The sequence below is a fragment of the Poecile atricapillus genome, chromosome 3, assembly GCF_030490865.1.
Source record: "Poecile atricapillus isolate bPoeAtr1 chromosome 3, bPoeAtr1.hap1, whole genome shotgun sequence".
NCBI classification, from domain to species: domain Eukaryota; kingdom Metazoa; phylum Chordata; class Aves; order Passeriformes; family Paridae; genus Poecile; species Poecile atricapillus.
Genome location: NC_081251.1, coordinates 86572155 through 86597552, shown reverse-complemented (window position 1 = coordinate 86597552; position 25398 = coordinate 86572155). Strand labels below are relative to the sequence as shown.

The 25398-nt window shown below is 43.0% G+C and overlaps 1 protein-coding gene across 1 annotated transcript in view; it reads left to right on the top strand.

Annotated features, from left to right (window-relative positions):
* Nucleotides 1-25398, top strand: part of KIF6 (kinesin family member 6) — a 260796-nt gene that overhangs the window by 20471 nt on the left and 214927 nt on the right. Inside the window, exons 4-5 of the mRNA XM_058835346.1 lie at nucleotides 21558-21705; nucleotides 24151-24260. Coding sequence (XP_058691329.1) covers nucleotides 21558-21705; nucleotides 24151-24260 — 258 coding nt within the window. The remainder of the gene's footprint in view (nucleotides 1-21557; nucleotides 21706-24150; nucleotides 24261-25398) is intronic.

Sequence of the window (25398 nt, the reverse complement as noted above, 5' to 3'; positions counted from 1 at the left end):
TAACAAATGTAGTTCTTTCTCTCAATATTTCTCTCATTGTTCACAGATAGAGGGAAAAGGGCATGATTTTATAAAAAGAGCCGATGTTACACAAAAAGCCTCTTAAGGCCAGGTGATAACAATGGTGATCATTGCAACTTATTCACTTTTAATTACAGTGATGAATTTCGAACTAGTTATCATATACTTAGCACTTTTTTGGCTATCTCCCTTTGAAGCTGTTTGAGCTACCTGTTTCTGTTCAACTGTTTCTGTAATTGCTGATATTTGTCCTGTGTGGCTTTGGAACTTTTTCTGCAGTGCCTCTGCCCTGGGGGTGCTTTTGTTCTCTGCGCACGCTCCAATGTTTCCCCCATGCCCCCCTGGGTCGGGTGGAAACCAATCTAAATTTGGCTTCTCTTCAAAGGTAGAGTTAATATCTTGTCCCTGTATGTCCACAATCAATTTAAAAGCATTGAACATCTCATTATTTTCTTCTCTCTGGCTCTTCCCCCCTCTCTCCAAGGGCAGCATAGACTGGAATGCTCGCCCAGCAGTGGGAGGTAAAGATGGCTGCTGCTGTGACGCAGGTACAATTATGGCGCTCACAGCCTGAGCATACCTTGTTTTCCTGTTTTTTAAGGTATTAATTACAATCTGCCAAGTTGGACTGAGAGACAGAGTATCCTTGCTTTTCCCTGTAATCATTTTCTTCCACAACAAAATCTCCTATGTCTTTCCATTCTTCCGCTGCAAAAGGCAGCAGCGGGACCTGGAGGTGCCCGCGCCTATTATCTCTAGCCCATAAAACGAGCTTTCCAAGGGCCATATCCATGACTGCTTCGCTTTGTTTAATAATAATGTTTAGAAGCAGTTTGTGCTGCCGCAAACCTATCTACGCTAGCGACCCTGGGTGGGGGGAGGGGAGCGACCCCTCCTCCTGGGTGCAGATGCGCACTCGCCTTCAGTCTTCACCCCAGCTCCTCTGCCCCCGGCTTTCCGCAGCTAGGCTTGTGGGGACCCTGCCTACCTGGTAACGAACCACTCCTGTGTCTCTCTGCATGCAGATGAACTCTGTTGGCCCTGGCCCACTTCCATGTCTTCCCACACGTGGGTCTGCCGAATCCCCTCTGCCTGCAAAGGGTTCCTGGTCGGAGCGCCAGATATTGAAAAACTGCTCAGACTATTCAGCTGAGTCTTCACAGAAATATGGCAAACGTCATTTATTTCTATCTTTAGCACACTTTTATAGGGTCCGACAAGGTTGCGGGGCTTAACAAGCTACGACTGATTAATACATATTGGTTTACATTCTTTCCCCAGTACACAAGGCTATTGCTTTTCTTTATTCTCGCTGCTTCAGCAGAGTTTCAAGGACATTGCCTTTAATATTGTCAACTGGATTAAAGGCTGGCTTGTTCAGACAGACTTTTACTAAAATATTATGCTTTTACTTTGTTAAAATGTTTTTCTACAGTGGGATCCCTACCAGACAGGTTGACATAGGGTCTTTTGTTGCTGCAGTGGACAGGCAGATATTGTCTTGCTGGAGTGTTTGTTCCAGGGTCACCCAGTTGTTCTGTTGTGGCTGAGGGAGGATCCAGGCAGCTGCCAGACTGCTCAGCGCAAGCAGGATGACAGCTGAGGTAAGGTTCATCATGGGTTTGAGTGTGAGGTAGGTTTTTTTCTAAAAGAAAAGAAACAAACATTTTTTAAAGCATATTCACAGTCAAGGTGTGCAGGTCAGAGAGTAACCAGAGGTTAGGAAGGTTTTTTTCTTGCTTTTTCCAGTGGCATCTTCTTTTGGAAGCAACTGCCACTTGTCTCTCCTCTTTTTCTGCTGGGACTGGGGTTTTGGGAATAAAAGGCTTTACCCATTTCTGAGGTATCCATCGGGGGCCTGTAAGGGTGGATACAACGCATAGCCATGCCCCCAGGTGACAAGTTCATAGGGGCCCTTGGTTTGCCAGGTTTCAGGGTCCCTGATTAAGACCGATGGATTCTGTGACAACTTAAATTGATCACCACTGTTAAAATGCCGATCCACTGGAGGACTCATGTTTTCAAATGAACAGTTCAGGAAATTGAGGGTAAACATGGCTTTGCAAAGCTTTTGTTGTGGAGACATCCACACTGTCCCACTTCCCTGCCTGGCTAGGACTTGTTTGTGCTGGTGGGTATGCTCAATCACAGCTTGACCTGTGGGGCAGTGGGGGATGCCAGTTTTGTGGTTCACCCCCCACTACTGGACAAATTCTAGGAACTCCTTGGATTTATACGCTGGGCCATTATCCATTTTAATTTCCCTAGGGATCCCCAGCACTGAAAAGGTTTGTACTAAGTGTTACTTGGCATGTACAGATTTTTCTCCTGCAGGAGCAGAGGTGTACACTGCTCCTGAGTATGTATCAATACTCACGTGTATGTACATAAGGTGACCAAAACTGGGAATGTGTGTGATGTCTGTTTGCCAAACCTCAGAGCTTCCAAGGCCTCAGGGATTAACCCCGACGCCTAGCAATAGCACAGCCTGGAGCTGGCAACTGGGACAGGTGGCCACAATGGCTTTAGCCTGACCCCATGTCAGCTGGAACTGACGGATCAGTCCTGGAACATTTTGATGGTATTGCTGGTGGCTCAGCTTAGCTTGTTGGAATACATCTGGAAGACGTACGTTTTTGGCTGGGGTGGCAATGGAGTCAGCTTTATGGTTTCCCTCTGCAAATTTTCCAGGTAAATCAGTATGTGACCTTACATGCCTCAAATAGAAAGGATGCTCTCGAGTTGAAACCAAATAAATTAGTTTTGAGAGCAACCTAAAGAGATGTTCGTTCTCCTTGTTGTCCTTGAGAACTGCCTGCTCTGCTCTGGACACCACCCCTGCAATGTAGGCTGAGTCGGTAACCAAATTGATCGGTTCTGAAAACTGCTCAAAGGCTCTCGTGGCCACAGCCAGTTCAGTTGCCTGGGGTGACCCCTCCACAAACTCAACATCAGCTTCCCAGTGCTGAGTCTGAGGATTTCTCCAAGTCATCACCGACTTATGGGATCTTTGAGTGGCCTATGACTCCTTTTCTTACAAGGAATGATGTGGAATTTCTCATGAAACAATTTGTGTGATGGTGCGTGGACTGATATTTGCCCACTGTAACTGTCCAGAGCTAACTGGAGGTTAGCATTTCTCTGCAGCAGGTGCTCAAACATCTCTTTGGTCAGTTTCTCAGGAGAGTGTTTTACCTCCCCAGAAAGTCTGTCCGGAAGGTGAATGCACATAAAGTCACAACCAGCCAGTTTGCGCAGCCTCACCCTGGCCTTTTGGGTCACCTGATCCATCAGCTCTTGTGGCTTGGTAATGGTTTCGGGTCGTTGATGGGAGAGGATGACCCACTCTATGATTAAGAGTGCATCTCTCTGCCCCTCAGCCCACTGGAATATTAACCCATGTAGGTGTGGTAATTTCCCCAGGACAGTAAATTTGAGACAGCTCAGGTTTAAAGTGATCAAGTGTGTCTTGCAGCATGTTGTCCTTGGGACAACACACAAGCATGTCATCCATGTAGTGCAAGATGGTGACATCTCTTTTCAGCATGAACAGGGGATAACAGTGACGCCACATACCACTGGCAGATAAAGGGACTGGCCTTCATCCCCTGGGGCAATACCCTCCAGTGGTATCATTTCACTGGGGCTTCCCAGTTAACTGTGAGGATTGAAAAAGAAAACCGTGATGCAGTTGCTGGGTGTAGGGGAATTTGAAAGAAACAGTCCTTAATGTCCAGAACTGCTAATTGCCAATTTTTTGGAAGCATTGTCAGAGAGGGCATCCCTGGTTGGAGAGACCGCGTATCTTCAATATTTTTGTTCATTTCTCTCAAATCCTGAAGGAGGCACCACTTATCTTTCCCTGGCTTTTTTATTACAAAGACAGGGGAAATTCCAAAGGCTGGTTGTTTCTACTATGTGGCATTTGGCTAGTTGTTCGTCCACCAGCTCTTCTAGCACCTGAGCTTCTGTTACTGAGAGACCATGAAATTTACCCAGACTGGATTATTATCCAGCCACGTTAATCTTTTGGTAGAATGCTCTACATGGCCCCCTCTAAAAATCCTTGGGGGTCTCAGGAATGGTTAGTTTAACTCCCCACTGGGACATGGTGCTCTCCCCCACAGGGGGCACCTGTAGTCGGTGACAAACGGACAGACAATAGCCAATCTTCCATCCAGGCCCTCGATCTGAACAATGCTTTTAGAGATTTTTGCCAATTTTACCCCTCCAACACCCTGTATTTTGCCTGCCACAGGTTGCAATTCCCAGTGTGAAGGCCACACCCTTTTTGGTATGATAGTCACATCTGCCCCAGTGTCAATCAGCTCTTCCACATGGAGATCCATGAGTCAGGTTGCATACCATGATGGGTTTATCGTCGCCAGCCACTTCTGCCCAGTAAACTCCTGGTGCTTTATCATGTACTGGGACCTCTGCTGGTACAGGGATCACCTGGGCTATTATCTGCCCCTTGATCAAATAGAAGGGTGGTTGCGGGCATCGTGCTAAGAGTGTGAGATGTGTTAATTCTCCCTTAATTGTCAAGGGAGCTACTTCAATTTACAGGGGTGTGTGTGCTGTGTCCCCAGTAACAAAATACCTACTATCCAGTCCTGCCTTGTTGGGGAGGGTGAAACAGGGAAACCTTATGAATGTGATTGCTTGGCAGAAGATTCTGAAAATATGAAGCCTAGAATCGAAGTAGAAATGAAAGCCTGCTTTGAGTCATAAGATGCTGAGTACTAGTTACTTATAACCAAAGAACAATAGCCTAACCAGCTAGAGGAGAATCCCTGCTGATGAAACAACGTCCTTCTGCTGATAGAAAGTCCAAAGGTCAAGAAGCAAGGAAAGAATTTGTAAAGCTTTTAGAGTTTAAAATGCAACACTGTATGTTAATATGGTGCTGCTTATAGGCTGTATGTAAAATCTTTAGTGGATGTATCTTGTAGTGATTGGTTACTAAGAATTAGAATATTCACTATAGAAAAAGATGTATTGTAACAAGAACTTTGCTCTCTTAACTCCTACCTCTCTCTTACTTCTTACCCCTTTGCCCCCCTCTTAGCTCTACCCCTCTCCCCCACTCTTAACCTTCCCCTACTCTCATCTCTCAGCTCTCCTCTCTTAGCCTTTCCCCCGTCTTACTTCTTACCCCTCCCCCTGCTCCTACCGCTCTCGTTTTCCCTGCTCTCTCCCTCTGGTTTTTCCCTCTTTCCCTTTCTTACTTTTACCCTCTTGGTTTTTCCCCCTCTTACCCCTCTCTTGTCTTCCCCCTCTCTCCTAAGCCTCCCTGTTTTTCCCCGCTCTCCCTCTGTTGCTCTTGTTTCCTCCCTCCCCATCTCTAACCTCTTTTCTCCCTCTGTCACCGCATTCTCTCCCCTCCCCCCGGGACCACGTGGATGCCGAGGCTGGCGGCAGACAGGTCTCTCCCTCTCTTTACCCTTATAATAAATTGATTATACCTGAACAGCTTGACCCAGGAGAAGTCTCTCACCGTGAGCGAGCATTTTAGACAGCAATGCTGCTCCATGTCTTGTGAATTGTCCTGTAGGTCCACTCTGATGACTGTCCAACGGTCAGATCTGAAATGAAAAGCTTCAGCAGTTACAAGTCTAGATCGCTTTTGCAGCTGCCAGATCTTATTAGGCATGAGTTCCTCACAATTATGTTTCTGCAGACCCCCACCCCGCTCCCCCTTTTCCCCCTTTTTAATTAAAATAGAGTCTTTTTTGTGTTTCAGGTCCATCACTTTTGTGTCTTGGCGCTCAATGGAATAGCAGTTCTTCTCTAGTTTTTTTGTTCACTGGCTACAGCTTCTTTCTGGTGTTTATTTTGTTGCTGGTTTTGAGGACAATTCCTCGTGAAATATCCTGGCTTCTTACACTGGAAGCAGATGATATGCTGCAGCTGTTCTGATGACGTCTGTGGCTTGTTCATTCCTGGTGTTGCAGCTGCCACAGTCCTTGGGTTTATTGGTCCTGGCTTCCTGTTGTGTGCACTATACAGATCTGCTTTCTTGGCGCATGCTTCGATCATGTCTGCTATAGTGGGTGGAAGATTGATGGGCAGATTTAGAATCACTCTTTGGCAGGCCTTGTTGGCATTTCTTTGAGCCATTTCTTTAATCAGTTCTGCTTGTGCCACTCGTCCTTCTACTTGCTTTTGTATTTGTCCTCAAAGCCAGTCGACAAACTGCAAAAAACTTTCTGATGGAAACTGTTTAGTATTAGCATAACTGACTTGGGTTTCAAGAATTTGTAATTTGTTATAAGTCTTTTCTGCTACATCACAGATCTTATCTAAAATATATTTTGTTAGAACCTACGCCTTGTCTTCAGGTTTAGTCCACCTGCCCTCCCTGCATAGATGCTCTAAAGTAATTTCATTATTTTCTGCATCTTTTGCATCCTGAATGTTTTGCTTAAGCTTGTCTAGGAAGTCCTTTAAGGACTTTTTCCATGAGCTTTCCCAAAAATCTAACTCAGTAGGGGTTAGGAGACACCTGAAGAAGTCTTTGAGATCAGCAGGAACTAATTCCTGAGATTTTAATGTAGCTTTAATCATTCTTTTCAGTACTTCACTATCCGTACCAAATTCTCTTTGGATTTTACAAACTGCCCTGATATCTTGGTAAGAGAAGGCTTGGTACTGTCTATTAATTCTTTTTTGCTAGTATATATCACAGGTGTACCTGTAAGCATATCCTTATTGTTATAAATGCAAAGGCAAATTTGGGATAAAATCAAAGAGAGAAATTTATTAATAAACAGCAAAGAATAACAATGAGAGAAAAAAACCACAATAAAAATGGTCAGCGCAGCGCTGGGTGGACAGGGTCTACACCCGAGGTGTAGGGTTCCCAAATCCACGTCTGAGCGCTCTCAGGATTGGGGTTTTATAGGATTTTTAAGTCCTCAGGCTAAAATTCCAAGCAGGCTCCATTCACCAAGTGTTCTTGATTGTTCGGTGAATGGATTTCCTGGCTTGGAAAAATAGACCTAACCAGTGTCCGGACAGAGTCTCCTCATATGTAAAGAGACTGTATGTATTTTAATTTTGGGTTATCAAGGCAGAAGTGGTGTGATCCGGGGTTGGTGCCGATGGAAATCTCGGCAGAGTCTCCCCCTTTGTTTCCAGTGATTGTATCTCCAACACTGGTCTGACAGGTGGGCGATTCAGGACTAGCGGCGGATACTTTTCTGAGGCTCGTCTTTGTCGACTTTGATTGTTTCCCAACCGAGATCTGCAGGGACGTCGGTCAGGTCCGGAGTTGGGTTCCTCCTCCGAGCTAGTCCTTTTGTTGTCCTTGATGGCTCTCATCCTGTCTATTTTCCAAGCTAATGTTCGTTATCTGGGTGTTGGCTGCAATCCTTTGCCTTCGGAGAAGAACTCCCGGCCAGGCTTGGAAGGAGGGTTTTTTCCTTTTTTATATACACATCTTTGGGTTTTTACTATTTCAATATATATACATCTTATTTATATCTTGACGAATTTTTATTTACACATAATTTATTACAGTCACCCACCTAATAATTTATCCAATTGAAAATTCGTATTCTATTACTATTTGGAGAGGAATACTAGTATTCCTCTGTATTTTCTTTATTTTCCTGAGTTAACATATGTTTGGTTTCGAATTCCTCTAATGCTTTGATTGCATTTCTGCTTTCTTTTTCTTCTTCTAATTTCATTATTTTAGAAAGAAGTGTGGTTTGTCCTTGCGCTGTTTCTGGGTCTATTGGGAGGGTGGCAATCTGCATTCCTTGTACCACTGAATGTATTAACCTGATCAAACAAGGAATCAAACAAGGTAGGAAAACTACTCCAGCAACCGAACATCCTATAAAGAAGACTAGCTATTTCCACCACACCCCTTGTCCAAAAATTTGATCCCACCAGGAAGCCTGTAAAATGGAATTCCATTTTTGAACTGGCACATGAGCCACCTTTTTTATTTCAGCAGCTAGTCCCTTTATAGTTTCTCCATAATCGTCAATTTCCATGCAACACTCGGACTCATTATATCTCCCGCACACTCCTCCCTCCTCAGCTAGCAAATAGTCGAGAGCCAATCTATTTTGGTAGACAAAAGCTCTCATTTGTGAATGCTGTTTTGCTAGCAATTCCAGGGCTTCCGAAGTGTGGTTTGAGACTACCTCTACCACAGCTTGTAACCTAATAAGCCGATTGAGAAGGTAAATGGGGGTTCGGTAACCCCAGCTGCCGTCATTTGCCCAGGTAGCGGGCCCATAGTACTGTATGATTCGTTCGGCAGGCCACTCCTCCTCTTTCCACTTTTGGTTACCTCCAGCCATCGGTAGTTCTCGTCTCAAGTCCCTCTTTTGCCGAGCCAATGTTTCAAAGAGGGGGGCACCTAAAGACTTACTTTCGTCTTTAGGTAATGTAAAGAAAAACGGCCGAATTATTCCGAGTGTGCAAGACCCTTTCCATCTCCTTGGCAATTCACTGTATGCTTTCTTTCCGCATACCCAGTAAATTCCGTCCGGTGCTTCCCAACCTTTATTTGATTTTGCCGGATCCTCCCAATAGTCCCTCAGGCCTACAAAGGCATGGAAGGGATTTGCCCCCTGGACTTTATTCCAGCAAAGCCCAATTATGTCTACCCATTCACAGTTATTTTCCCGAGAGTAGCTCCAATAACCCTCGGGTGGTTCTGGTTGCCAGACCTTTGTTTTTTTGTCTGAATTTACCGTGAGCGTGTTTACACACGGGGTGTATCCTACTAAATCGGTAAATTCTTTTCCCTCCCGGCTAATGCAAAATGTTCCAATTATTCTTTCGTCAATTACCCAACCCTCGGGTCTCCGAGTTGTTTTAGATAATTTTAATCCAGTCCATTTTAGTAATTGTTCCGGGGTCAATCCTTCTCCCTTCCATGGCCATCTTTCGTCTGATTTCAGACCACCACATATCCAACAATTGGACAAGCCTAATTCTGTGGCGATTTCTTGCATTAGATCTATAAACAGGTTTTGATTGGGGCTGGGTAAATTCCAGCTGTTGTACTGTTTTTCTAATTGCTCATATTGTTCGCTGAGGGAACTCAGCCTTTCCTGCTCTAACCTTCTTTTCCTGGTTTCCATTTCTCGTTTCTTTAATTCCAGGGTTAGTTGTTTTATTTTACTCTCTGGGTCTAACCCTTCACTGTCTTTCGAGAAACAGAAGACTTGATCAAATTGCAAGCACACTCTATCATCATCATTCTCCAGCAAGTCTAAAATTATAGGATCATTATTCAATGGCATTTTAGTTTCGTGTTTTAAGTTCCTTCCCTCCCAATACATTTTCCCACCCATGGTGCACGGCTTTACGGTTGCTTTATTGTAACAAATAGGGTTAACTCGATGATATGCTAAAAAAGTGGATTGTCTCCTTCCCCCAATCCAGACAGTCTTATTACACTGTCCGCAGACCGAGATTGGGGGAACCCCCTTTAGTTCTCTTTTGGTTCGGAGGTGACTCTTTTGTTCCCCCAAGTTCCGAATTTGATTTTCTGTAATACTTGCTCCCAGGTTGGAACACCAAATTTTTCCCTTTAATTTGCACAAATTTAATTGGGTATCATTTAACCAGCATACCCCTGCGTGCAGTTCTGGGGGACAAACGGTTAATGTCTCGGTTTTTGTGGCAGCTTGACACTGCTCACACTTCCCCGTGGGGTCCACCTCCGGGGGCACCTCGGGGTCTATCCCCTTGGTCGAGCACGTGGCTAGGCTCAGGAACATCAGGATTCCCCACCACTTCATCCCTCTGCCTTGCCCTTTGCCCGTATATAAGTGTACGGCGGGGTAAGCCATCTTCTCGGCAGCAAGGACTATCTTCAGGGGCCCTTGATGTTCTGATGGCAAACCTTCGCTTAAAGATCACCCACCGAGACGCTTTAACCGTGTCAAATCTGCACGGAACTTTTATTGTCCGCCGGCACTCGACTACCAAGGGTTCTGCCTTGCAGTCAAGCTGACCCCTCAAACCGTTTTGATAAAACAGGAACCACTCAGGGGAGTCAAGTTCCAGCAGGCCCGCCCGGGTAGCGAGTATTAAGAATCGATCGGTCTGTTGTAATTCTTTCTCAAAACATTTTGTACATAAACCCCTTGGTTTACACCCCCTCAAACAGTGAGTTACCCAAATTTGTTTACAATAAGCGCATTTGAAGTGAATAAAAGGAAAGCAATAACAATCAAAATTGATACAACTTATCCGATCTTCACTCACTTGTGTTGCCGCCGGAGTTTGATCTTCAAATCTCCTGGGGGGGTAGTAACTTCCCACTCTGATGAACTGCGGTTTGTAATTTTCTTCACTCGGGAGGAGTGTGTCCAGCCTTTCTCAGCAGTCCGAACCGCTGTGTCTGTGGTCAGGAGGACGAGGAACGGGCCTTCCCAATGAGGGCTCAGGGGGAGCTTTCTCCACGTTTTGATCAGGACTTTATCTCCTGGTCGAATTTGATGAATGGGAAATCCGAGAGGGGTACTCTGAGGAATCAATCCTCTTCTCCTTAGTTCCTGTAAGTTTTTATTTATAGAAATGAGATATGGTTGCAGTTGCACATCCTCAATTCGGGGATGTGCCACCGGCATTCCATGCTTATATGGCATTCCATATAGCATTTCAAATGGGGACAAGCCGGTTTCAGAATGTGGCATAGTTCTAATATTCAACAGTGCCAAGGGGAGACATTTGGTCCAGGGCATTTTTGTTTCAATTATTAGTTTGGACAGTTGCGATTTTAAAGTCTGATTCATCCTTTCCACCTGTCCCGAGCTTTGAGGATGCCAGGGAGTGTGATATTGCCATCTTATCCCTAATGCTTCCGATAATTGTTTAATAATTTTTGAAGTGAAATGAGTGCCTTGATCAGAGTCGATATGGTCTACTATCCCATATCTTGGAATTATTTCTTCAAGTAGAATCTTAGATACTGTTTGAGCCGTCGCTTTCGTTCTGGGAAAAGCTTCTACCCAATGTGTCAGTTTATCCACTATTACTAATAAAAATTTATTCCTACCAATTTTTGGTAATTCTGTGAAATCTACTTGAATTCTTTCAAACGGTCGGTACGAGAGGGGCCGACCTCCCCAATTTGATTGTTTAAAATTCGATCGATTCACTTTCTGGCATATCACACATCCTTGCACCTCTTGTTTTGCAAGCTCGAAGATTCCTTTACACCCGAAAAATTTTAAAAATTGCTCAGCCAATGCCCTGGTTCCCCAATGCGTCTGTTCATGTAACCTTTTGAGTATTCCCTTTGCTACCCCCTTTGGGACTAGCTCCCTCCCATCGGGTAACCACCATTTCCCTTCTTTTAGGTAACCTCCTACCTTTTTGAAATCTTCCAGCTCCTTCTCGGATGGAAGCAAGGAGACTTCTGGTGGCTCTCCCGGAGTTATCTCAGGAATACTTACCGTCAACAAAGCCGCTCGTTTAGCTTCTTTGTCTGCTAGATTGTTCCCCCTTGTGTGGAACTGCCACCCCGTTTGGTGTCCCCTTACATGAACAACCGATATCTCTTGTGGCTCTCTGACTGCTTCTAAAATTTGCCTGATTATTTCTTCGTGTATTAAATCTTTTCCTTTTGTGTTAATCAACCCCCTCTCTTCCCATATTTTTCCAAAAGTATGCACTACTCCAAATGCATACCTTGAGTCGGTGAAAATGGTTCCCCTTTTCCCTTTCAGGCCCTGAAGTGCCCTTAGGAGAGCAAACAGCTCGCAAGCCTGGGCCGACCAGTTTGCTTTTAGGGGGCCCGATTCTATGATTTGTCCAGTTATGCCATCTATAATAGCATAACCTGATTTTCGTTTCCCTTCCACCATTCTCGAGGAGCCATCAATGAACCATTTTTCTCCTCCTTCCAATTCCTGATCCTCTAGGTCAGGCCTTACCTTCGTTTGCAGTTCTACTGTCTCAATGCAATTATGAAGCAGCTCACCTGTTGGTTCTCCAAACAAAAACTGTGCTGGATTTTGTGCAGCAGTTGTTTTCAGTTCCAAGTCTGGTGAGCTGATTAACATGGCTTCATACTTCAGAAGCCTTGAATCAGTTAACCATTTTTCTGCTTTTTGTTGTAAGATATTTCTTACATCATGTGGGGTGAAAACTGTCACAGGAGCTCCAAAAGTTACCTTTTTGGCTTCTCCAACCAGTAAGGCTACTGCCACAATTGCCTGCAGGCAAGTAGGCCAGCCTCGACTGACTGGATCTAGGATTTTTGACAAAAATCCTACAGGCTTTCTCTTTCCTGCCCATTCCTGGGTCAGAACTCCCTGTGCTGTTTGTCCGCTTACGTCCACAAACAGCTGAAATTCTTTATTTGTGTCCGGTAAGGTTAGTACCGGAGCGGTTATGAGGGCATTCTTTAATTCTTGAAATTTAGTTTCATCTTGCACTGTCCATTTCAATCTGTCAGTGTTTAATCTTTCATACAGGAATTTTACCTTCTCACTGAATCCTTCAATCCACTGTCTGCAATATCCCAGGAGCCCTAAAAATTGCCTAATCTGTCTTTTCGTTTTTGGGGCCGGGAGCACGAGAATTCCTGCCACTCTGTCAGGGTCCAACTTCTTTTTCCCCTGAGATATCCAATGTCCAAGATATTTTACCTCGGGCTCTGTGAATTGCAGCTTGGATTTTGATACCTTCAATCCCTTTTGTCCCAGAATATTCAATAAGGAAATTGTACTCTTTTTCACCTTTTCTTCCAATGCCCCAGCAATCAGTAAGTCATCCACATATTGTAGTAATTTTGTCCCCTCCTCTGGAATAAATTCGGTGAGTAGCTGCTCCAGAGCCTGTCCAAACAGGTTTGGAGATTCTACAAACCCCTGTGGGAGGACAGTCCACCTTAGTTGTTGCTTTCTGTTGGTGTCCGGATCTTCCCACTGGAAGGCAAAGAAGTTTCTACTCTTTTCATCTAAAGGGCAGGTCCAGAAAGCGTCTTTCAAATCGATTACGCTATACCATATATCCTCCGGTGAGAGTCTATTTAGTAAAGTATAAGGATTTGCCACCACCGGAAACCTGGTTTGGGTTCTAGCATTTACTGCTCTAAGATATTGAACCAGTCGGAAGCTCCCATCCGCTTTCTTTACTGCCAGGATGGGGGTGTTATGTTGGGACATGCAGGGTTCGAGGGTACCCCCTCTAAGGAGGTCATTGATTACTGATTTCAAACCCCTTCTCCCTTCTATCGGGATGGGATATTGCTTGATCCTTATCGGATCCTCTGGGTTTTCTATTTCAATTTTGATGGGAGTAATATTTAACTTCCCCACCTCCCCTTTCGAATGCCACACTCTGGGATCAATTTCCCTTTCATCTTTTGGAGTCAAATGGAATATCTTTATTACCAATTCGGAATTCTTCACAACAATATTTATACCTAATGCAACAATCATATCTCTTCCCAATAAATTGTAATCAGCTTCTCCTACTAACAATAAATTTCCTAAGCATATTTTATTTTGAGACTCAATTTCCACATCTTTTATTACAGAGACCTTGAAGGGATCTCCCTTAGCACCAATTACAACTACTTTTTCTTTACTTGCCACGCATCCCCTGGGTAATTTCTGCAGGGTGCTTCTTTCAGCTCCCGTGTCAACCAAGAATTCTATTTCTTGGCGATGGGGACCCACTCTTAATTTTATCAAGGGCTCTTTTGCTGTTATCGTCCCCACCTGAAAAAGCCCAAGACTTCCCTAGTCTTCTTGAAATACCTTTTCATCTTTTAATTTTTGACAACAGTTCCGTTGAATGTGTCCTACTTTCTTACAGTAAAAACACTCAGGAGGATCCTTTCACGGGGCGGAGCCGTCCTTTTGAGACTCTTGCGGCTTTTTCGGCGCTGTTTTAAATTTGCCCTGTGCCTGTTCTTGTTTTTGAGCCTCCTTTACTGCGGCCACTAATATTTTGGCCTGGAGTTTCTGTTTCTCATCCTCTCTCCTCATGTAAATCTTTTGAGCTTCCCTCAGAAGCTCTTGGAGACCTTTCTCCTGCCACCCATCAATCTTTTCTAATTTCCTTCGGATATCCTCCCATGATTTTGCCACAAATTGGGTTTTGAGCAAGACTTCCCCCACTGGAGAGCTAGGATCAGTCCCAGAGTAAATCTGTAGACTTCGTCGCAATCTCTCTAACCATTCGGTGGGTGATTCTTCCTTTCCCTGGCATTCCCCGAATACCTTACTGATATTTTGACCTCGGGGAACCGCCTCCCTTATTCCTTGCACAATGATATTTCTTAAATCAATCATACTTCTCCTGCCATCTTCTGTTTGGGCATTCCAGCTCGGGCTCACGCTAGGCCATTTCTGATCGCCTGGCGTCCCCTGCGGGTTTCGCCGCTCCCAGTCTCTGATACCAGCTTGTTTAATCATTTCTCTTTCTTCTTGACTAAACAGGGATCTCAGGATAGCCATGAGATCCTCATATGTATAAATACTGCTACCTAAAAACTCATCCAATCTCTCAGCCACTCCAAACGCATCATCTAACAATCGCCCCATCTCTTTCTTAAACGCTCGCACATCCCCTGAGTTAAGGTGTACATTCACGAACCCAATTACTCCAGGGGCAGTTGGCACTTCCCTGAGAGGGAACATTCTGTGTCTGTTCTCATTCTCTTCCCACTCCTCACTCATCTGCTTAGACTTAAAACGAGTCCTACTCGCAGGGGGGGAATTGGGGTTTTTGAGGGTCTGTTCCTTTATTATTGATGTACAGTCCGTTGCCACCAGGTTACCATGAGGGATTCCCTCTGCTAAATTCGAGGGACCTGGCTGCGGCAGTCGGACGGGCAATTGGGGATAAGGAGATCCCCGACCTCGCACCACCATAGATTCTGGAGAAGCGGCGGCGGCTGCGGTTCCCACAGGAGGAGCCAAAGGGGGAGCCACCGGAACCACTGCTGGTGCCGGCTCCCCTGTTCGCGACATGTGTGCTTCACCCGGTTGCCCCGGGGAACTCGTGGGTGCTGACGGCACCACTTGATCCACCGCAGAAGGCCCTGCCGGCCCGTGGTATGGAGGGGGTAAATGATCAAGGGGTTCCCAGATTCTGTCTTTGATCCACCTTTTAGTTTCATTGGGAATAGCCCTACCCTGGCCGTTAGCCAGAGCTTGGCATATTCCTTCTCCTCGGAGTCCGAGGGAACCTTACTCTCCACATGAGAGAGTAATTCGTTACATGTCCACCTTTCAAATGTTCCTAGTATCGGCCAAGTGAGATGGGTTCTCAGTTCCTGCCCACCCCAAACCTCGGCACAATAATAGATCATTTTTGCCTTGGATTTCTTTTTCCTTTCAGGGCAATTTTCCCAATACTTCAGCATCCAACCCAAAGGACTTTCTGGTGGGATGTCTAACAACTCCTTCGCTTTTTCAGAAGGACTCCTTTCCTCACCTTTCTTTTGTGATTTACTTTTTCTCTGTCCCATATTTAAAAAAACCTTAACTATCCTGCGTTGTGTTCGTTCCGCTTTTCTTTACTCAGGAAAATCAAAGACCGTCAATACTCACCTCTCGGTTAGCTGCACCGGGGTCCTCTGTCTCTTAGGTCCTTGTGGCTGGAAGGGTTTACTAATTCCCGAGCTCAACTGGACGTCCTCTTCCCCTTTCAGCCCCTTGTGATCGGTCCCCCAGGGCTCCCTTTAGCCCCAGGCTTTACAAACGTGAAGAGAGAGTCTTTCTTACACCGACTCGCTTCCTCCGTGGCCGGCCAATTCCCTCACGGGAGGATGGAAACGCGGCCTTGGAGTCCGCTCTCGCTCCAGAGTGATCAGATCACGTCTCACACACGCTTGCCCAATCACCCGCTCAACCTCACAATACTTACAGCAATTTTCTTGCGAGGGTGTCTTCGTGCACTGTCGACTTTTTATGAGCTACCAAGCCGCGGCTTTTCTTGAAGGCTCCGTGCCTTCCCGAGCTCCTCTGGATCCGTTTTCTCTTTTATTGTGGTTTTTACCCCAGCCTAAATTTGGTTCGGATGTCGGAGCGAATTGCGGAGGCTCTTGGCTCCCCAGGCCGCCGAAATCAGCGGGGGTACCCGACCTGGATAGCGAGGTTCTCCCACAGTTTTCCGATCCGAGTCACGGCACCAATCTGTTATAAATGCAAAGGCAAATTTGGGATAAAATCAAAGAGAGAAATTTATTAATAAACAGCAAAGAATAACAATGAGAGAAAAAACCACAATAAAAATGGTCAGCGCAGCGCTGGGTGGACAGGGTCTACACCCGAGGTGTAGGGTTCCCAAATCCACGTCTGAGCGCTCTCAGGATTGGGGTTTTATAGGATTTTTAAGTCCTCAGGCTAAAATTCCAAGCAGGCTCCATTCACCAAGTGTTCTTGATTGTTCGGTGAATGGATTTCCTGGCTTAGAAAAATAGACCTAACCAGTGTCCGGACAGAGTCTCCTCATATGTAAAGAGACTGTATGTATTTTAATTTTGGGTTATCAAGGCAGAAGTGGTGTGATCCGGGGTTGGTGCCGATGGAAATCTCGGCAGAGTCTCCCCCTTTGTTTCCAGTGATTGTATCTCCAACACTGGTCTGACAGGTGGGCGATTCAGGACTAGCGGCGGATACTTTTCTGAGGCTCGTCTTTGTCGACTTTGATTGTTTCCCAACCGAGATCTGCAGGGACGTTGGTCAGGTCCAGAGTTGGGTTCCTCCTCCGAGCTAGTCCTTTTGTTGTCCTTGATGGCTCTCATCCTGTCTATTTTCCGAGCTAATGTTCGTTATCTGGGTGTTGGCTGCAATCCTTTGCCTTCGGAGAAGAACTCCCGGCCAGGCTTGGAAGGAGGGTTTTTTCCTTTTTTATATACACATCTTTGGGTTTTTATTATTTCAATATATATACATCTTATTTATATCTTTACGAATTTTTATTTACACATAATTTATTACACTTATCTTTCCATGGGTTTCCGTGCCTGCCCCTACCCCCACCAGGCCCAGGGGACCCCTCCCCACCACCAGGTCCCTGGAGTGGCCCAGCCCCAACCCCACAGGAGCTGGGCGAGGACCCACCCCCCCCCCCCCCCCTTTCAGGGGGGCTGGGCCGGGACACCCCTCCCCCTGCCCCCCCACGGGAGCAGAGGGTAAAGCTATCACTCCCACCCTTCCCCCCCCCCCCGTGGGGTCAGGAGGAAGGGAGATGGGGGGCAGGGTTACAACATTTGGAAGCAGGGTTGCAGTGCGGTGTCATGCAGGGCAGGGGTATGGTGGAGCGGGGGGGGGGGATGTCTGAGGGGGGGGGTTATGGGAGGAGTAGGGGTTTTGGGCGGAGACAGGTGGGAAGAAGGGGTTAGGGGAAGGGAAGTACAATGGAGGTCCCTCCACATGGCTATCTGGCACATGGCCAATGCCAGTTTGGATCCCAGCCACATGGGGATAAGGGGGGGTTCATTGTCTTTAACATTTGGGATAGGAGTGTACAGGGAAAGGTCTCGGATAGCTTGCGCAGCACTTTCAGAGATGGGGGACTGAATAAGACACCTAGAACCAGAAATGGCATTGCCAAGGTGCATTTCCTGAGTTTCTGGATCTGTTCTATGCATGTTTTTCAGCTCAGGAGCAGAGGGTTCGGGGGAAGGGTTAGGGAGAACCAATGGAAACTGCAGTGGCTGTTCTTTTATTTCTCTTTCTCTGTTTAACAATTCTTTTTGAATTATAAGAAAAACCGGGAGATACTTTGAAGCAAATTTGTCTCCCTCCCCCACTTTAAGTATTAAGAAATTTCCAATCTTATCCCATGTAGGGACAGAACCCACATCCAGCATGTCACACTGTGGAGTGTTATCGGACAGCCATGAGATAAAATGTTTCAACTTTTTTCTAGAAATCTTAACATCTGTGGTACTTAAAAATTCTTGCAATCTGGATTGCAAATTTTGTTGGGGTGCAGATAGCTTTGATCCCGTTTTTTGTTGTTAAAAGGCTCTCAGCACAACTCATTTTCGGTTTTCTGCTTTATACTGCAAAAGGAACAAAGCCAACAGTGGCAGGCTTTTCTCAGTTTGGCCTCCCCACACCCGCCGGGGTAAGACAAAAACTACTAAGTCCAGCCGCAGCTGTTCCTGCCGAACCACTAAAAACACATGGCCGAGGCCGTGGGGGGGGTAAAACGCTGCTGCCCGTCCCCTGCACCATGGCCTCCGGGTCATGCGGCTCCCGTGTGTCTGTGCCATGTTGCTGTCACGTGCTGCGTGCCGCAGCTGTCTCCACACCGAGCCTACCGCTCGCATGGCCTGGGGTCACCCCCTGCCACAGCCGCCAGGCTCCACAGTGGCCTGCCACTGCTCCAGCTGGCTGCTGCCGTCCACGGGGCCGGGCGCAGGTCGAGACCAGTCCCACTGCCTGCTGCTGGCAGGCCCGTGTACCCCGGCTTGGTGCCCGCTGCTGCCCTGGCTTCGTGCCTGCTGCTGCCACCTCCGGTGCCACATCTCTGAGCTAAGAACCACAGTGCTAAGTGGTGTGGGCTTGGACCCCACTCTTCCATGTGCACCACTGTGCCCCTGTGTCCGGAACTTGCCACTCCGTTCCGGGGTGCCCTTCCCCCCGCTCTGCTCGCCACTTCGGGCAGCGCTCAGCACCAGCTCTGCCACTGACACACAGCGTGTGTCTCCCAAGGTAATTGATTATCCTTGAAAGACTTTTTTGAACCCCACAAATGGAGTTCCAGTCGCTTGTGGGGAGTTCTAAAACTCCTCACACCTGGGCACCAATTGCTATTTTTTATATATATGTTCCCCAGCCTCTCTCTGGCCACAGTCTGCCCTGCTGTAGCCCAGGAAGGGGGGAAAATATAGCAAGAATTAAAGGGACTAAAACGAGGCTTTTTCGTTCCTGAGATGGTATTCCAGCTTTATTCCGGGGATCACATGGGGAAAGAGAAAGAAAATTTATAAAGCGTGCCTTTTTGAAGTCAGGGAAAGGGGGGAAGGGTTACAGTCTTACAATCAATGAGGAAAAACTGGGGAGGAAGAGATAAAGCGAAGAAGCTAACATTCTGTATTTCAAGGGTACATTCTTGGGTTATACCAGTTTTCTAAATGCATTACAACAGAAAATGATCCCTCTGAATTCTGTAATAGAATGAAACAAATACACAAATTTAGAGAAGATTTTAGTAATTGTATTTTAAAGTTACTTTCCTCTGTAATAGGTCTTTTTAGGTCTAGATTGGTATTGATAAAAAGAACAAGACCCTCCAGTAACTCTGGCAATCATAACTTCAGTAAAATATGCTATAGACAGATTTCTGTACTCCAACAGTATTTTAGCTAATCTGTCTGGAAGTTGTCCATTAACTTCTGAACAGGGTGCTAAACAATGTTGTATAAGTGCATGAAAGATCTTTTCTGCAAATCTTCTCCTTGGATTATGGGTCTTTGATGTGTTTTTTTTGAAGTAGCGAAGAGACTATTTATTCAACAAAATGCCTCAACCATGCCAAAATTCATCTTTCAGAGAGAAAAAAATATATGCAAAATTCTGAGTGTTATAAATTTGTCATGACTAAATCAAGGAGCTAATTTAAATGATCATTCATGAAAATCAATTTTATTAATTCAGCAAGCAGTGAGCAAGCAAAAAAATTCCCACAGTGATTCTAATCAACCGCTGTCTCTGAAGTGCAGGTATGTTGAGTTAATAGTTTGCAGTCAAACATTTACTAGTTTTTAACATTTTGCAAGACACTCCTTTAAAGAAGAGAAGGAGTAAGAAAATTTAACAACCCCAGCTGCTAGCTCTGAAAAGCCAGGGAGCTCTTCTGTATGAGCTGAATAGCAACTGTACTGCATCAGACCAAAGTTCCATCCAGCACACTATGTTGTCTCTCACAGGAACTAACAAACAATGTTCAGAGGAAGAAAATAGAGTAAGCATGTAGAGCTGCCTCCCCCATGTATCCTCTCAATCTTTAGTTATTTTTAGTTTTGGGATTTTCCAATTTCTCTGTGATTAGTAGCCCTGAAGACAAAATTTTTGGTGATTTAGTCCAATCTCTGCTGAAGCCTGTATCACATTTTAATGTCCAAAACATGGTGTGGCAAAGAGTTGCACAGCTTAACTACAATTTGCTTGAAGAATCATTTCCCCTTGCTAGGTTTGAATTTGCCATGTCTGAACTTCTATTGATACCCGCTACCATCTGGCAAGTCATTACTGTTGTCAGCATTCAGATACTGTGACAGTGGGTACTGGAAATTCCTAAGATAGGTGAATGAGGTGTTTTATCCTAACAATTGTTTTGATTTTTAGCATCTGGAATCTAATATTTTTATATATATTCCATCTTTGCATGTTTTGGGAGCAGATGTTCACTGTAACTCCAGAAACATGTTTCTGTTTTTGTCTTTGATGTCCTACTGTAATGGATTAAAATAAGCAATTTGGCAACTACTCAGGCCTTTAAATAAACTTTATTAAGTTGGCGAATCATTGCATCTCTTGTAGTGCCAGACCAGCAGCTATCTATATACATGTTTCTTTTCTTCTTATGCAAGGGTTGTTTTCCCTCTTTTTATTTATTTAAATCGTAGCTTATTTATAATTTTTTCTTTGAACAAAATGCACAAGAATAATTTTTGATTTTACATTTGTTGAACAAAATTGGTAGGTCTTTAAGCATAGTAAATCCAATCCAAAATTTAAGATGATTAAGCTTATCTACAACATGCTCCACTGTTCCACTGTTTGGTGGATATCAGGTAGAAGTCAATGGTGGCAGTGTGATGAATTAGAGAAATATATTTGAACTGGACTTTTTTTAGGCACTTCTGCAAATGGAAGAGATGTGAAAAAGATGATGAGTCTGAATGTCATTTCATGCTATGGCATTTATAGCTATTTTGTCTGTTCCATCTAGCTTCTTGTACAGGCATAATTATAACAGAAAAAGTTTGCTATTACCAACATGGATTTGTGTTTTTTCATAGTAAATGAAGATTTTATTACTTTGATTTAAGCACAGGTTCTCCTGCATACCCTTATCCAAGCACAGTCTGATAGTTTAGTATAGTTGTATTCTCTGAATAAAAGCTGGACTCTGGTATAACAGTATCCTATTTGAGTTTCTAACCACAATATAGTTTTCTCTGTTTGCATTTAATGAAGTCCTAAGTGAACTATTTCTTGATTCTTCTAGTGTATGAATGGCACAATTCCTGACATCTACAGTCTTTAAAAATATTAAATATTATCCTTTCAAAAAGTCAACTGCCAAACTAAAAAGTATTACAAGGTAGTGTAAATAGTAATAAATATTATCAGCTAATGATGGATTAAGTCAAGGCATTGAGAAATCCTTTCATTCTAGATAGTTTAAATTCTATAGAATTTATAATATATATATTGAAGTGTATTCTTGTATTACCAAAGACAGTTTCTATGTATTCAAGAATTAATCTTAATTGTATTTTGGTTCTCTACAAAGTTGATCATGGACAATATGTTCTGCCTTAAATATTAATTGTCTTCCTTTTTTTAATTGTATAGTGTTTTGTCTGGATACAACGGTACTATCTTTGCATATGGTCAGACAGGCAGTGGCAAAACTTTTACCATCACAGGAGGAGCAGAACGTTACAGTGATCGAGGCATCATTCCCAGGACCTTATCTTATATTTTTGATCAATTGCAGAAGGTGTGGAACATTATTTTCTGTTTGTTTTTAATGTCTGGTTTAAAATATTTAACTACTGCTAAAGGTTGTTTTTATAATAGTGTTAATGGAAGCCCTAAAACTAATGCTTAAGAAAATATCTAACTTGACACGGTACTTACTGTGTGCAAGAATATATTTGTAGTTGTTTTGTCTACCTGGTTTATTACAATATTCTGAAAATACTGGGCATCATTGTGGGGGCTTTTGTAGTTTTAAAATCCAGGCTATTTTTTGTTGGTGCAGCATTCCTTCAGATCACACAAGTGGTTCTCCTTGTCTAACACATCAGCTCCACTCTGGTTTTATATTGCATACACTGCATTTCATTTTGACTTTTTATGCAATGAAATGTGTCAATAAAGCAAAAGGATGTGCCAGAGTAAGCATACTGATTGCTTGTCATGTTTATTAGGTTTGTGAGAAATTTTATTTTCTTTTAGTGTCTGAAATACTTATGTGAGTGAGCACAGTCAATTATTTCAAAGCTTTTTTAATTATAGGAAGCAAAAGTGAAGAGAGGAAGAGAGGAGTCTGGTGAAATTTATGTTTTGTCTCTTCATTTACTCCACCAGACCTGTGACTGATTTATCTTCACATTTTAGCAAAGCTATTTCATTAAGCAAATTTAAATATTATTTTACATTAACATAAATCATTCCACTGTACTTTTATACTCTTTCAGTCATGTACTACAGAGTACCAATCTTTTTGCACAAGGGTATATGTGTCATTCACATTAATATGCTCTGTCTCAGTAAGGGTTAACAACAGCAAGTAATTACTTTGGCTCTTCAGAAATATGGCTTTGGCAGGTAAATGCACGTAGCATATGGCAGGTGCACAAAAGCTTGCCATTGTGTGAATGGAAGGGAAAAAAAACCCACATGATCATGTTATCTTAGACCTTCTGCTGCACTTACACAACCCCCATGGAGAACTTCCCTTATGAAAAGTAAGCAGGTTTATTGTGTAATTGCCAGCAACAGTGCCAACACTCCAACATTCTTTTCTAATGTTAATTATGTAATAAAAACAAAACAGGATTAAAAATAACTAGCATGTTTGTCAACTTCTTAGCACAGAAATATGAATGTTTCCCTCTTTAGACTGGGTTTTGGATCAAAAGCTATACTTAGTTATGCTTATAGGGCTATCTCAATTTTCCTGCTTCATATAATTTTTTTTTCTCTTAGTGCATTTTAAAGAATCTCTTTTTGATGTTTAATCTTTCTTCTTGCCTTTCTTTTAATATCTTTCCCCTGTTTCATTTCTTTGAAATTGTGGTTTGGAAGGTGCTCAAATAGTAGAGAAGAATCATTTTCCTTCTAACCCAAAGTAGTACGAAGCAGGAGAAAGTGAAGTCAGGGACATGAAATACACAATTTGTTAAGCTCTTACTTGGACAAACACAGTGCACTTTGAAACCAAAGCAACAAAACTTTTTACACTAAATTAGAAGCAAATCAAGCCCTTTGTTTTTAATAACATCTCCTTTTAATTTAGAAATTCTCCTATTTCCATGGCATTCTGCTGAAACTGCTTCTTACTACATTTTTTCCATCCATCTGTAGTATATATTTTAAATTATGTCCCTTGAAATAGTGAACTGTCATAACCAATTAATATGAGTGCTTTCACAGTGGCTTTGTCTGCTGAAAAGAAGTGACTGATTTTTTTATTCTTTTTTTTTCTTCATTAATTTTGGAAATCAAAGCCCATTATTTTGAGGTTTATGTTGCTTGGATTTGGCTTTGGGGCAGGGGGAAATTCTGTATGCAAAACTCAGTTGTGTCAATTTTTGGCGATGTAATTTACCAAAAGAATTGTGATTACAGAGAGCAACTGACATCATATACAGTGCTCTAATGTTATGATGAGGAGAGTGAAAAGCAGTACATCACTGATGTTTCTAAATGAAGTAAATTTATTTTTGTTGCAGTTTTTGCTATAATTTTGGTTTTTTCTTTAAGCATAGTCTTTCTATCCATAATATGAGTATTTACCTTTTTATACTGACTTTCCCTTTTTAGGGCAGAGGTGAAAAATGTCATGTTGCATCGTTCTATAAGCAGCTCCCATGTTATAAATAGATACAGACTTTCTGAAGTACATGGAATTAATTAAAAATCCCAGACTAAACTTATGGGCACAGCGGCATTTTGTGGGGGATTTTTATTTTAGTGAGTTTTGTGTGTGTGTCTGTTTTGATTGGGGGTTTTTGTGTATTTTTCCTTTCTTCTTGAGTCCCTATGCATATTGTAGCCTATAGTATGAAAGTATCACTAATTGAACATGTGCACCATACTCAGGAAAAAGAAGAGACAAAGTGAGAAAGTGACCTAGAAGCCGTAGAAATAACTTTGTGTTCTAATCTACATCTGACTTCTGTTTATAGGGCTATTTTTTTTTTATTTTCTTATCCAGGATAGCAGTAAAGTGTACACAACTCATGTTTCCTACTTAGAAATCTACAATGAATGTGGTTATGATCTGCTGGACCCTAGACATGAGGCCTCCAGAATGGAAGATTTGCCGTAAGTAATAAGATTACAGAAAAGCATCAAAACCTAAATGAATAATTTTAATATACCCTATCACATTGTTTGTATTGTCAATTTCTTTGAATTTGTGCTACTGATCTCAGTGTTAATTTAATTAGAATACTTTGTTTTCACACTTTTATCAATGGTTCCTAAATATTCTGTTATTTTGTGTGTATGGAGGCTAGGAAGAAACCAGAAGTGAAAGGATTAAGAGTGTTTGTTGCTATTATGCAAAAAGATCTCTTGCAGCCTCTGACAAGGAGAAAGTGCACTTGTTTTCCTCATGGCAGCCTGTCTCTTTGTATGGCATGTATGACTGTGTGTGGCAGAGACATGTAGTAACAGTAATGAGAAAATCTCCCTGCTTCTATTTGGACCTTTTCCTTCAAGGATAATTATTTTTCTAGAATATGCAATTATGAAATAAGTTGCAGCTAGAAAATAGGCCACAATGAGCTCCAAAGAACAGTATATTTCCTTCAGAATGGATGGTTGTTATAATAGTTATCATTGATCAGACACTAGCACCTACTAATGCTTGGAGGAGAGTAGTAAACAAAGGTTTGTAGGTGATGAACACTGTAGCTGAAGTTAAAGATTTCTAATTTATATGAAATCCAAATCCTAGTCTCCATGTCTGAAATAGTAGTTGATAGTCTGTTATTTTTAAATAGCAACACAACACTAAATAGGTGTGAATAAGTGAATTGTTTACTGGATTTACAAGTGCCCTGAGATAATGCTGGGCACCATGAATTTTATCACTCAACATCATAGTAACAAATATTTGTAAATAGCAATGAAATCACTGCTGATACAAGAACAGGAAACATACTGAAAATTTTCAATGGGGCAATAAAAGAAAACAAGTAGAATTTTATTTTGAAATAACTAATTATGCTATTCATATTATTAAAGAATTAATTAATTTATTATTATTAAATAATTTTATTTATTAAAAAAAATCTTCCAACACAATATTTTACTGTGTTTAAATGGAGCTTTATTTTTCCAAATAGTCTGGGGTATCTAGGACATGTATGTACGAAATAATTTTCAAGATTTATCTTTATAAAAAAATCCAGTCTAGAGATTAGGAAAACAGCAGACATATGCAAAGTGTAGGACT